We start from the raw sequence: 12732 nt of genomic DNA, 5'->3' as shown, positions 1-12732 counted from the left end.
GCGCATGCGCACTGACAGCGGAAATAAAAACGCGTTCGCCACACGCGGGAGGGAGACGGGACCCGGAGCTGCTGCTGCTACTGCTGCTGGGACCGACCTGCATTGTAAGAGGACGGGAAGTGTGCTTTTTGGGGGGGCTTATTGTACGGAAGACGCATGAAACCGCCGGCATGTGTGCGTTAAGAGTTGTGCTCTGCCGAACGCTTTGCAGGTATGCTTCAGTCTAAGTACCGTTTGACAGCTGCCGTGTTAAATCTGTTCATTTCACACCTGAGCGACAGATTAGTGGACAGCCACCAGCTACATACAACTAATTCGTAATTGCTGTGTATTATAGTTACACCTGTTAATCATAAAAAAGGCATTAAAGTGATAGCTGACGTTTCTTGCTGATGAGCACTTTAAATGTCACTGCGGTGTTGGGAGGTTTTGGCTGCCGCTACAGTTATCCCTCGCTTTTATATGAACTTGTTTTGAAAGGCAACCCGCTGCCATGCACTGAAACCCTACACAGACTGGACCCGGAGAAAAGGTCACCGCTTAGCATGGAAAACATGTGAAGCACGTTTCAAGTGTGACTTTGAAGAATTTATTACTTGTGTTAGTGCCACCTGTTAAGATCTATCATTCGCCTTTAATCTGAAATGCAAGGGCGTAGTTTTGGTCATTGGTCATTGGTATTTATTTTTCCAAAATACACACATCACCAAATATGCTAACTTACTGCTAACTAAGCTTATATCTTTATACTATCTTAAATTCGGATCCCTCCCTATAATTCCAAACTTTTATTCATGATTAGGACCTCACCTGAAACCCTGAAGCTGCACCTGTTTCCTCATCAGCCAACGCTATGTCTTTAGCTTGCTGCTGTGTTCCCTGCATGAAAAAATAATTTATTAAAGGTGACATTTTCATGGGGATTCTAGACTGAAATTCAAATCATACTTTCATATGTCCTCCTGTTAGCAACCTGGCTGCTAGCCTACAGATGACAGAAGCCATGGTTAGCTTGCGAGTTAACGCTAGCTAACATGATTATCTATCGACAGTTGACATTATTTTCCACTCTGCAAAGGCTGCTAACGTCAGGCAGCAGGTTTTCATTTTAAACCAACGTGGCTAATGACTAGTTAGTTTACGTCCAATTAGACTGAAATTAAAATTATATTTTGATGTATTTACCCATTTTAAATGTATGCCTGTTAGCAACCTGACTACTAGCCTACAGATTACAGAAACCAGGGTTAATTTGCTAGTTAGCACTAGCTAACATGGTTAACTAACATCAGTTGACATTATTTTCCACACTGTTAGGTAGCCAGCAGGTTTTTATTTTAAATCAACATGGCTACTGGATAGTTAGTTCACTATCTATTTCTTGGATTGAAATTTAAATAACTTTTCAATATATCCGCCCATTTTAAAATTACGCCTGTCAGCAACCTGACTGCTAGCCTACAGATGACAGAAGCCAGGGTTAGCTTGTGAGTTAATGCCAGCTAACATGGTTAACTAACATCAGTTGACATTGTATTCCACACTGACATTAGGTAGCCAGCAAGTTTTTATTTTAAAGCAAAGTGGCTACTTTCTTGTTAGTTTACTACCTATTACTTACACTCTGGGCAGTGTAAAAGCTCCTGATGTACCTTCTCTGTTTTGGTGGCATCATGCATGATATCTACAAAGTATGAAATGGATTAAAGTATATTATGTGTGCAGTGCAGGCACTACAGGAAAGTCAAATGAAAGACTAAATTTTTGCCCATGCTTCAGGTATGAACTGACTGTAATAAATCACCATGACCAGCACACCCTGATCAGCTCTCATGTTCTGTCTCTGACAGTTGATATTTCAAATATCAAATGTGCACATGATGTGAGCCTTTCAGCCAATCAAATGCTAGCATAGCATGCCGAAATTAGTAGTCTCGGAGACGTAGCCTCTGGAAGGGCACACTGGAATGATATATATCTATATAATATGACTTCAAATATAGATACTGGTAGGGACATGCCCCTGCATCCATGTGCAAACCTACGCACTTGATGAAATGTAATTCTAAAGTTTTGAGGTTAAACTGGTTTGAATTTCTACAGCGTCTCCAAACCTGCCCTGAGAATGACCATCCAGAATGGATCTGTGATACCTGCCAGAGACTGCTCTCTGGCAGGAAATAAGAGAAACACCCTGAGATGGGACCTGTCACCAGCTGAGATCAGGACCACAACAGACTGCTTGATAAACAGAGTAAAGAAGGTGTACGATGACATCGGATCTCTAAAGATAGAAAATGTTACTGTCGAAAACACCCTGAAAGCCTTGGCTAATGTCAAGATGGATTATGCCTGTAAGTCTTAAAGGATAAGTCTTGTGATATTCTACATTTTTCTTGTTGTCAGCAATTGCACGAAAAGACCAAAACCAACAATGAATTGATTCTACGAGCAAATATCATCCATGTAGCCAAAAGCTCTGTTCCACAGAGCTTCATTGTTGTCCAGGAACTATTAAAAGCACATCGGTGAGCCTCACTGTTGCACTGAGTGACATGTTCCTTCATTACTATGAACATGGTCACTGTATTTGTTTTTGTTTTTTTTTTTTAATAAATCCCATATACATTTAAATATTAACCGTAGCACCAAATGTGTATTCATCCTCAGCTAAAAATAGTCCCCAACAAAAATTGTAATTACTCCAATTTGTGTAACGTTTGTTAAAAACTAGAAAGCTGTTTTAGGAATCTGGTAAGCTTTTTTCAAAAATAAAACCAGACCTGTTTTTGAAGATTTAGATCTTCAGTAGGACATCGCAAAGTATTGAGACCAGAGCTGCAATGATTAATTGATTAATGGATTAGTTGTCAGCTATTGAATTAATCACTAACTATTTGATAATTGATAATTGATGTTTGAGTAATTTTTTAAGTTAAGAAATAGTCAAAATGCTCTGATTCCGGGTTCTTAAATGTGAATATTTTCTGGATCTTCACTCTTCAACACAGTAAACTGATTATCTAAAACTTCATCCACATTTGCACCATTTTCTCACATTTTATAGACCAAACAACCCATCAATTAATGAAAATAAATAAAGAAGAAATATAGAAAATAATCAACAGATTAAGTAACAATAAAAATAATTTCTGGTTGCAACCCTAATTGAGACAGACTTAAACATTATTGGCTTTGGTCTGTGACAAAAAATAATTAACCTGCCTTCATTTTTTTTTCTAATGCATCACACTACTTTTGTTTCACAAGTCATAGTAACATTCATGATGTCTTTTGTGTTCATTCTTTTCCCTCAGCATCACGTCATGTTCTTGACTTCCCCCAGTATGTTTGTCCTTCTAAAGAGGTCCGGACAGCGAGCACAGAAGCAGACAAGAAACTGTCTGAGTTTGATGTGGAGATAAGTATGAGGGAAGATGTGTTCAAGCGAATCACTGCCCTGCAGGTACGCCTCATGTCACATTCACCTACCTGCACATAAACATGACCCAAAACATGAAGGTTGATCTCTAAACTGTCCTTTAATCAGGCCTCAAGTCCACTAAGATAATAATGAGGTGTTGAAGTCATCTTAATGTAACACAAATAGATTTGAAGCTAGTTAAATCTGATGTGTGATGATTTGATGCATTATCGCAGTAGCTATGCCAACGATAGATTATTTTCACATTTCATGTCAGCCAAAGGGCAAAAAATGATATACAAGGAGTTAAGTGTTTTATATTAAGACCAAGGATACCATACCCACATACCCCACCACAGGCTTTTATTTAGCTTCGGAAAGACATTTAATCTGATCTAACTAGCGGTAGCCAATGGCATATCGTATTCCACGCAGGAGCGGCTGGCTGACATGCAGCATGAATAAATTTAGCCATAATTCTGCCTATAAAAAGGAGTGTGTTTTGTTTTTTGATTTTTTTGACAGGTAACACTCCAAGACGACCTTTCACCTGAAGAAAGGCGATTCATAGACAGGCTTGTTACATTGGGCAAGAGGAAAGGATTGCACCTGTCTAAAGATATACAGGAGGTAATGCAATGTGTGATCTGGATCCGCTATCAAAAGACAAGCTGATCATTATTGAAGTGATAGGAAGTACCAGTCTTTTATTTTGAAGTTTGATTTGTAGGCTGCTCTTGTGTTTATATACGGATCACAAATTCTGTTTGTATTTCTTGAAGGATCGTGTCACATCCTGAAAATCAGTTTAAACTTCCCGTCTCCTTGACTTTCCCTCCCCGCTAACACTGTGCTCCTTTCCTCTCCCAAGGAAATAAAAAGAACCTCCAAGCTTATAAGTGAACTCTCCATAGAGTTCAACAAGAATCTGAATGAGGACAACACGTTCCTTGTGTTTTCTGAGCATGAGTTGGGTGAGCTTCTATGCATTAAACTCTGATGAACTGTCGTGCATCATGAATATGCTTTGATATTCATTCGTGTTGTCGTCCTCTCTATGTTAAGGTGGGCTAGCTGATAGCTATCTCAATGGACTGGACAAGACAGCAGATGGGCGTTTTAAAGTGACACTTGAATATCCTCATTACTATCCCTTGATGAAGAGGTGTCACAATCCTGAGACCAGGAGGAAGATGGAAACCGCTTTTCACAGCAGGTGTAAAGAGGTAACTGGGGTCTGATAATAGACCTGTTTATCCTTCACTTTCCTGACCACAGCAGTTCTTGTCTGTTTTTAACTTGTCCATATACACCTGCAGCCCTATCTGAAGAAATAGAGCTGCAATTTACAAACAATATACTTTAAAGTTGTAATCCTCAAGATTCTCATTTTATTTATGGAAGTCTTTTTCTCAGCAGCAGCCATTCGATGTATTTACATTCAGTAATTGGAAGTTATTTCGATATACAGCTATTCCTGCGCCAGATTCAAATTACCTACCTACGCACAAGGATATCACAGGATATGATGCATGCGTGTAATCCAGCTCTACTGTTTGTAATTTTATCTAATTGATATAAGCCACACTGTTAACTGTTCACTCTCCTGACAGCCAAATCAGAGCTGTATTAAATTGCTGCCAATGCAAACCAAACGTTTCCTACTGCTGCTGCTTCACATTAAAAGTGTTCAGCCCGTGAAACATGAGGTGGAGCAGGAAGGAGCGGCTGTTACATAAGGAGTTGCAGGCAGCGCACCTCCAACTCCTTTTTTGTGTGTCCAGCTGTTGTGCCGTGTGTTCTTGTGGTACGATGGAAAAAGGCACTGATGGACTTCTTTATTAAAACAGCATGAGTTTGTTTAGCTGTTTGGAGAGTATTTGCTGCTGCCAGGAATCAGGTGTCACCAAATCAACCAGGGCTAAAATCTTCAGGATTATAACTTTAATGAGCGAAATTTTTTATCAGATGTTTCTGTTGTGTGTATATATGAGATGATCAGCGGTGGTGGAATGTAATCCAGTACATTTACTCAAGTGTTGTACTTAACTACAAATTTGAGTTTAATTCAGTATTTCCAGTTTCTGCATCTTTATTCTTGTACTCCGTTACATCTCAGAGGCAGATATTGTAGTTTTTACGTCACTGATTTTGTCTGACAGCTACTTTTCAGATTACAATTTTCATACCCTGCTTGTCCTGTGAAAAGCACATTTTGTGATTTTGATTTTTTTCCCTTTCAAGTGTTCCTTTATGTCTTGAAAAAATTCTCCTCCTTCTTCAGCTACATGAACTCTTTAAAAAGCCTCTTGGATCAGCTGTAAAATGCATCGTCACAATGCTGAAAACAGGCTGTTTTTCCGAGATATGTGGTTCTCACAGGACAGCCACGCTACAGACAATCAAATGATCTTATAGAATATGATGCATTGCTGTGGATTAAATTAGCTAACAGTGTGTAAAGTAGTTAAAATGAGCTCAGCCTTAAACATCTACAGCAGTAAAATACAACATACACATTAATGCAGCAGTAATATTAATCCACAAACATCAGATATAATTAAAAAAAACACTGACAGGGAACATTTTACTTGTTGTATTGCTGTTTTTACTAAAGTAAAGGATCAAAATCCTTCTTCCACCACTGCTGATCTGCATCTCTTATTCTACAGCTTTTCTTTTTTCCAGGTAAACACAGCGATCCTGGAGGAGTTGATACAACTGAGGGCAAAGGTCGCAGACTTACTTGGTTACAGTAGCCATGCGAACTATGTGCTGGAGATTAACATGGCCAAGAATGCAAGCAATGTGTCTGAGTTTTTAGGTATGACCCTTTGGCCTTATCTCACCCCACAGCCACACATGCTCACTTACAAATGTTCTTTGTGATTTAAGATGAAGACTCGCGCCATCTGAGAACGGCTTGGCATTAGAAAAATAAACTTCATTGGACAGATGGATGGGGTGGACGGGGAAGTAGATATAGGCTCAACTAGAGGAGAGGAATGCTACGCCTCCGCAACACGCCTGTTGCATGTAATGTAGTATATGTTGCACTGCATGCCTGTGGCACACATGGACATATGTCAAAGTGGAAAGGGGCTGAATTAGCGGCAGTGCCTTGTTATTATAGTACAAATCTTGTCAAAGAGACAATCATACAACTTCTGTCGAGAAAGGACAAAACTGATAATACAAAATATGTAGACTTTAATAGAAGTGATGATTATGTGGTTGGTGTAGAAAAAAAACTCCTGCTGTAATTGTTTTCTATTTAAAAATATTCCACTTTGCATGTTTCCCACTTCACAGACTCATTCTATGAAACGCTGAAGCCAGTTGGAGTCAAGGAGAGGAAGTACATTCTGGCGCTGAAGAAGCGGGAGTGCTTGATGAAGGGCCACCAGTTTGACGGACAGATCAACGCCTGGGACCTTCCCTACTACATGAATCAAGTGGAGCAGTGCAAGTTTGCTGTGAACAAGGACAAACTGATCGAGTATTTCCCGCTTGACGTGGTGACAGAAGGACTGCTTGGTATCTACCAGGAGCTGCTGGGCCTCACATTCACGGAGGTGGAACGCGCTCACGTGTGGCATGAAAACGTCAAGCTTTACTCAGCCCAGGACGCTAAAACAGGAGAGGAGGTTGGCCAGTTCTACCTGGACTTACATCCAAGGTGGGGAATATATAACATTTGCTGATACCCTTGATTAAGTATTACTCGTATTAAGCGTCAGAAATTGTGAAAGATGCCTGTTGCAATTCCCTATAGCCTTTTAAATGTCTTGAAATGTCTTATTTTTTTGTGTGCAACAGTTAAAAATCCAAAGATATCCCATTCACTATCACATAAAGCAGAGAAAAGCAGCAGATCGTCACAACTGAGACGCTGGAACGAGGGAATCTGTGACATTTTTGCTTGAAAACTTCAATGATTAATTTGATATTATTAAAATGGTTGCTGGTTAAATGCACAGTATGTGATTTCTGCTGCTAGAGGTCTCTCAGTCAAAACAATAACAAAACATGTAGTTAATGTCATGATGTAGGGTGGGATCATGGAAATTGTTGTCTTCATCATTAAACAACCACCATTGCCAATCAAACTCTATCACGTGACTCAGGCACAGATGAGAAAACATATTGAAGTGTTATTCACGTTTATTTATTAATGTTTAGTCACGTTCGTCCAACTTCCTTCGTATAATCTGATGTTTCTCATGTTTCCCTGGAAGTTATAGCAGTTAAAGGGGTTAAAGGGGAAATGAGCCATTGAAAAGGCGACCAACTGAAACACACTGTTTCATTGAATAAAATTCCAGATTTCTCTGCATTTGAGTTGTTGGAAATGCCATGTTAATGTTGAGATTCAGTCTTGCTGTGTGACATCTGCGTCCTTCTCTTCCACCAGGGAAGGAAAGTATGGCCATGCAGCCTGCTTTGGACTCCAGCCCGGCTGCAGAGGCCCTGATGGAAAACGCAGGCTTCCAGTGGCAGCCATGGTGGCTAACTTTACCAAGCCCAGAAAAGGTTGGCCCTCTCTCCTCCAGCACCATGAAGTGGAGACTTATTTTCATGAGTTTGGTCATGTTATGCACGAGCTCTGCTCTCAGGTAGGAATTATCCGTTTTGTTGTGTTCGCTTCCTGTTTGTCGTATGTTAATTCCAACAATAGAGTTTGAACTTTCTCTGTGTTTGTGCCAGACCGCTTTTTCAGAATTCAGTGGGACCCTGGTGGAGACGGACTTTGTGGAGGTGCCTTCACAGATGCTTGAGAACTGGGTTTGGGAGAAGGAGCCTCTGAGGAGAATGTCTGGCCACTACAAGGACGGCACCCCAATCCCAGACAACCTGCTGGACAAACTGATCGCATCCAGAGTAGCCAACACTGGTCAGACACTTTCATTTTCACAAAATGATACACCTCTGCCATATTTATGCAGAAATCAGGAGAGTCTGTGGATGTGTTGACTTGTTTATCCTCTTCAGGACTGATGAACCTCCGTCAGGTAGTCCTCAGTAAAGTGGATCAGTCGCTACACACCAGCCCTCATGCAGATACAACTGAGGTGTTTGCAAAGCACTGCCAGGACATCCTGGGTGTTCCCGCTACACCAGGTCAGTTGTAGCAATAGCAACAGTTGTATTATAAGGCAAATGGTGGCTATTAAGCTTAATTTATTCATTTAGCAGTGATGAGAATTGAGAGTATTTATTTATTTATTTGTCTCCTCTGAGGACAAATAAACACCTCAATTTATTAAACTTGAAATACAATAAATACCTCATTGGTTTTTGTTTCATTTCTTGTGTAAAATGCAAACAGTAGGCCTTTTTCTTTTTGCTACTTGTGCTAATGATTTGTAAAAAGGCCACTTTGATGTCTTGACAAAGCTCTGTTCTCTGCAGGTACCAATATGACAGCCAGTTTCAGCCACTTGGCTGGAGGATACGATGGTCAGTACTATAGCTATCTGTGGAGTGAAGTCTACTCCATGGACATTTTCTTCAGTCGATTTAAAAAGGAAGGCATTATGAATCCAAAGGTGGGTCTCGTTATGAATATATTCAGCTATGTATCATCTCATTTTTTGGAAAATGTCTTTATTTGTGCTCGTGTGCTTTAACTCAGGTTGGAAAAGAGTACAGAGGGGTGATTCTGGAAGCAGGTGGCTCGGTGGATGGGATGGACATGCTGAAAACCTTCCTCGGACGTTCACCGTGTCAGGATGCCTTCTTTCAGTGCAAAGGACTGATTAGATCACAGGAAACTGAAACATTATAATCAGATTAGACCACTTTGTCAAAGCGATGCATATTTTTAAGTGTCTAGATGCAGGGTCCATGTCTGTAGAGAAATGGCTTTACATGAAGTGCATTATTACTGGGTTTAAGTTTTTCCACTTGGTGATTTCTACCTCTTGGCAGCTGTTTAAATGTACAGTAAATCATGGAGGGTCCTCATGATGATACTTGTTATTAATAACATTAATGATCCAGCATGCACATTATGCACAACCCTTAAAAGGAAGCAGCTAAATGGAACCGAGCCATCATTCATTCAATTATTTACGCCTGCCCTTTTCCTGCTGTGACATGTCAGAATCTCCTCCATGGAAAAGGTGTAGTCGGTGCATGCACGACTGTAAGTTATGTGCACTCTGAAAATCACCTGGATTTTTTTAAAGTGATACAGTACTTCAAAGATCACCAAAGGCTGTTGGAGATGCTAACACAGTGCTCATTGTGTCTTTGTGAGGCAGCCAATACATCATATTTCCATTACGTTAAAAGATTGAAATGTATATATTTACAGATATAGACATGTAGTGATTAGACCCTATGTCCAATCTACAGAAAGATTTGAAAATGTTAAAAGGACAAAGTCTTACACACAGCATACAATGTCATAACTGCTCGTGTTCAAGCCAAATAGCTCACAAAGCCATATTGTTAATGCCTGCGATATTTATCCAGAAATTCCCCCTTAAAAGGCTTTCGGCTAATGTGATGAAATATCCCCAAATCTCTCTTCTCACGAACAGGATTAGGGGAATGTGTTTTGTGGAAGAGGGGGGTTTTGCATATTTTGGGAACTTATTAAAATTCCCCTGCAAGGAAAAAAGTTGTGTATACACCAGGGGGCGCCACAAGATAGCAAATACTGGTATGTGAGTTTAATATAGTGAGGAAAGATTGTTCTTTTTGGAATAACACCGTCCGCGCTGAGAATTCCTGTTTTGTTTATTTAAATAAAATCCCCATTCATGTAGGACTTTGCAATGAATGGCCACACTTGTGTAAATAGTGCCAATATCTTTATGTATACATGCTTAATATGTCTCGCTTTTGAGTGGTATAAGCTCATAATTATATAGTCAGTGTGATACCTTTCCTGGATCTAATCAGAGAGAGAAAAATGTTGTCAAGCAGATGGCTCGAGGGAGTTCACCGGGATTCAGTGTCAGGGTCTGGGTGAGATAGTGAAGGCATCATCACGGGGACTCCGGAGCTGGAAAGGCGACTTCTGGTGGACAGCCCACTCCTACATGTAGGCACAGAGGTCGCGCAGAAGAAACCCACCGCTTCATGTTGTTCTGAAACAGCCTCCATGTAGCTTCAACTCGGCTCTGTCAAAGCTGCCCGATTAAACGAGAGGAGATTATGACTGAAAACACCTGGGTGCGGCACAGAAAGGTTTCGCTCTGCCGGAGGTCGTACGCATTTTTGCCTTTTGTATTTCCTTGCTGAATGTCGTGGACATTTTGGATTTTTTTTAATGCTCTGTCATTAAGTCTTACCAATTAAGGACCATTTTTCGCGTGTTTTCGCCTTCGACTAATTTGTTGAGTAACAGTTGGCAGGTAAATACTTTTTAAGTGCGAAAACAACTGTAGACGAAAACGTTAAACAACGGCTCGCTGAGGAGAATGTGCGTACTGGGCCAGCTTCGAGTTGCTCTTTAAGTGGGCAACGGTAGCTAGCTGCTAACACTAGCAAACTGCAAATTGAACTGCCCTCAAGAGAATCTGTGAAGCTAGCTAATGCCAACTCGTCGAAATATTTTTTGGATAGTGTCCCTCTTCTCATAACCTGGACACCATTAAATGAGACGCTGACTCGACGGTAATTTAGGTAAGTCTCTTTGTTTGCGCAAGTTACTGCTTCTATCTGTGGGGCCCCATACAACATGCTAACATCACAGCTAGCTGCAGCGTAGTGCCGCTGGGGTCCGATTCTGATGCTGTCCGACTTGAGTTTTACATTAATTCAGTCAATTTAAGCATTAAAATTATACTGTTAGAGCTTCCTCTGAGCGGTACCGGCTTAATGATGACTGTGTCCATGTTTATGTTGTAATATGATGGTGGGTTTGGACGGTAATGAGATATAAGCAGCTGTCTGGAACGTTATTTTCGGTTGGTTTCACACCAAACAGCTGTACATGGCTGCCTATTTGCAGTGGTGCTGGTCTGCGTCTCGTCTATTCGGAGTTACCGGAATATCAAATATAACGCAATCTAGTACGTTTAAAAGTGCCAGCTGTTAACCTGGATATATTTTTTTACTGCTATCCACAGTATGAGTCCGTCATTAACGTTACAGCTGCAGTTGAACAGCAGTCACATCTTTTGTTGCGGGGCGCCTCGACGGATTACTGTACACTCAACATATCGGCGTTTTCATTTTCTCACCACTTCGCTAATCAGATTACCATCCCCACTTAACTCCAATGTGATTTTAATCCTGTTAAGATTTCAGATAGATGGCGGAGCTAATCTCCAGGTCTGATTTTTTTTTTTTTTTTTTTTTGGGGGGGGGGGGTGGATTTCGGCGGATGCGTCCATCCTCGCCGGCTTGTGTTTTTCGCCGTTTTGCTTATCGCCTCTCGGGGAAAATGCTGTCAAGAGAGGCAGCCCAGAGAAATCCCAGGAAGCCGTGAAGCGAGTAACATTCAGGTGAAAACAACAGCAAGGTGCCAACACCTGAGCTACATCCGCGAATGCTTTGTGGTGCTGGCAGTTTGACATTACCCTTGCGTTGTAGGGTTCACCCATCCAGAGTGAATAGCTATAAGGCTATAAATCGAAAAAGCTAATCAAAATGCAAACTTGAGCCAGCTGGACTAATCTTTGAAACTTGAAAGAGAGGACGCATGGTGTGTTAAGACAGCTCACAAATACTGCTGGCGTCTATGAGTAGATAAATGTCCTAAAGCCTGCTTGTTGAACTGCAGAGAAGGCTTGTGATGCCTTCAGTGACTGGCATTGTCATGCAGTAAAACAGTACCTGATAAGTCTTCAAAGACCGTCTTGTTGTGAGAAAATGTCAACAAAGACAGTGACATATCAGCTGCCACTTGTCATTGTTGTAGGCCCATTATCTAAGAGCTGGTGCCCAGCTGTTTGTACATTATTATCCATTTAATCATAATAATTTTGTATCATGGTGTGCATAATCTGACATCTCGGTGTCTCCAGAGTTCGGGGTCATTTCCTCAAACTGTTGTAATACATTGTTGTGTTATTCTTCTGCCTTCCTTTCCATGTTGAAATTTTTTGGCCATTCATCTAATCAGAAGCAAGTAGTGTTATGCATCTCTGATCTTTAATATGTCCAGGCGTAAATCACAGAAACAAACACTAAGTCTCACTGCAGGGGTGTGTTTTCAGCCTTTGGTGCACATTTTAATTTTCCTCCTTCCTGCTATGATCATTTACAGCGGACCTTATCTGGGAAGGAAGATAAGGTTCACTCTAAAGGCCCTTTATGGCACTGGTCTTTTCTCACACTAATGCCAGAGT

At 40.8% G+C, this 12732-nt stretch overlaps 2 protein-coding genes across 5 annotated transcripts in view; both read left to right on the top strand.

Annotated features, from left to right (window-relative positions):
• Positions 1-67: 67 nt before the first annotated feature.
• nln (neurolysin (metallopeptidase M3 family)) lies at positions 68-10196 on the top strand. 2 transcript variants are annotated; one of them, XM_041960312.1, is made up of 13 exons: positions 68-104; positions 2104-2354; positions 3318-3466; positions 3950-4054; positions 4296-4398; positions 4490-4650; positions 6113-6248; positions 6737-7103; positions 7839-8040; positions 8132-8318; positions 8417-8545; positions 8837-8973; positions 9060-10196. In XM_041960312.1, the coding sequence occupies exons 2-13, from the start codon at positions 2126-2128 to the stop codon at positions 9210-9212; spliced, it is 2058 nt and encodes a 685-aa protein (XP_041816246.1). In that variant the 5' UTR covers positions 68-104; positions 2104-2125; the 3' UTR covers positions 9213-10196. The 2 variants fall into 2 exon arrangements, with proteins under 2 accessions (XP_041816246.1, XP_041816245.1); XM_041960311.1 differs by having other exon boundaries at positions 70-211.
• Positions 10197-10424: 228 nt separating this feature from the next.
• erbin (erbb2 interacting protein) overlaps positions 10425-12732 on the top strand; it is a 53540-nt gene continuing 51232 nt past the window's right edge. Inside the window, exon 1 of one of the 3 annotated variants that reach the window (XM_041959688.1) lies at positions 10425-11062. The gene's annotated coding sequence lies outside the window, so the exon portion shown is untranslated. The remainder of the gene's footprint in view (positions 11063-12732) is intronic. The other 2 variants (XM_041959687.1, XM_041959686.1) reach the window with 2 other exon arrangements.

Source organism: Chelmon rostratus, chromosome 19 (assembly GCF_017976325.1).
Source record: "Chelmon rostratus isolate fCheRos1 chromosome 19, fCheRos1.pri, whole genome shotgun sequence".
Taxonomy (NCBI): domain Eukaryota; kingdom Metazoa; phylum Chordata; class Actinopteri; order Chaetodontiformes; family Chaetodontidae; genus Chelmon; species Chelmon rostratus.
The sequence above is the reverse complement of the archived record's forward strand: the minus strand, read 5'-3'. Positions and strand labels throughout refer to the sequence as shown.

Coding starts and splice junctions, on each gene's coding strand:
- nln (XM_041960311.1), top strand. CDS start 171: ATGTGTGCGTTAAGAGTTGTGCTCTGCCGAACGCTTTGCAG. Junction 3,467..3,949: donor AGCGAATCACTGCCCTGCAG/GTACGCCTCATG, acceptor TTTTTTTGACAG/GTAACACTCCAAGACGACCT. Junction 7,104..7,838: donor TACCTGGACTTACATCCAAG/GTGGGGAATATA, acceptor CTCTTCCACCAG/GGAAGGAAAGTATGGCCATG.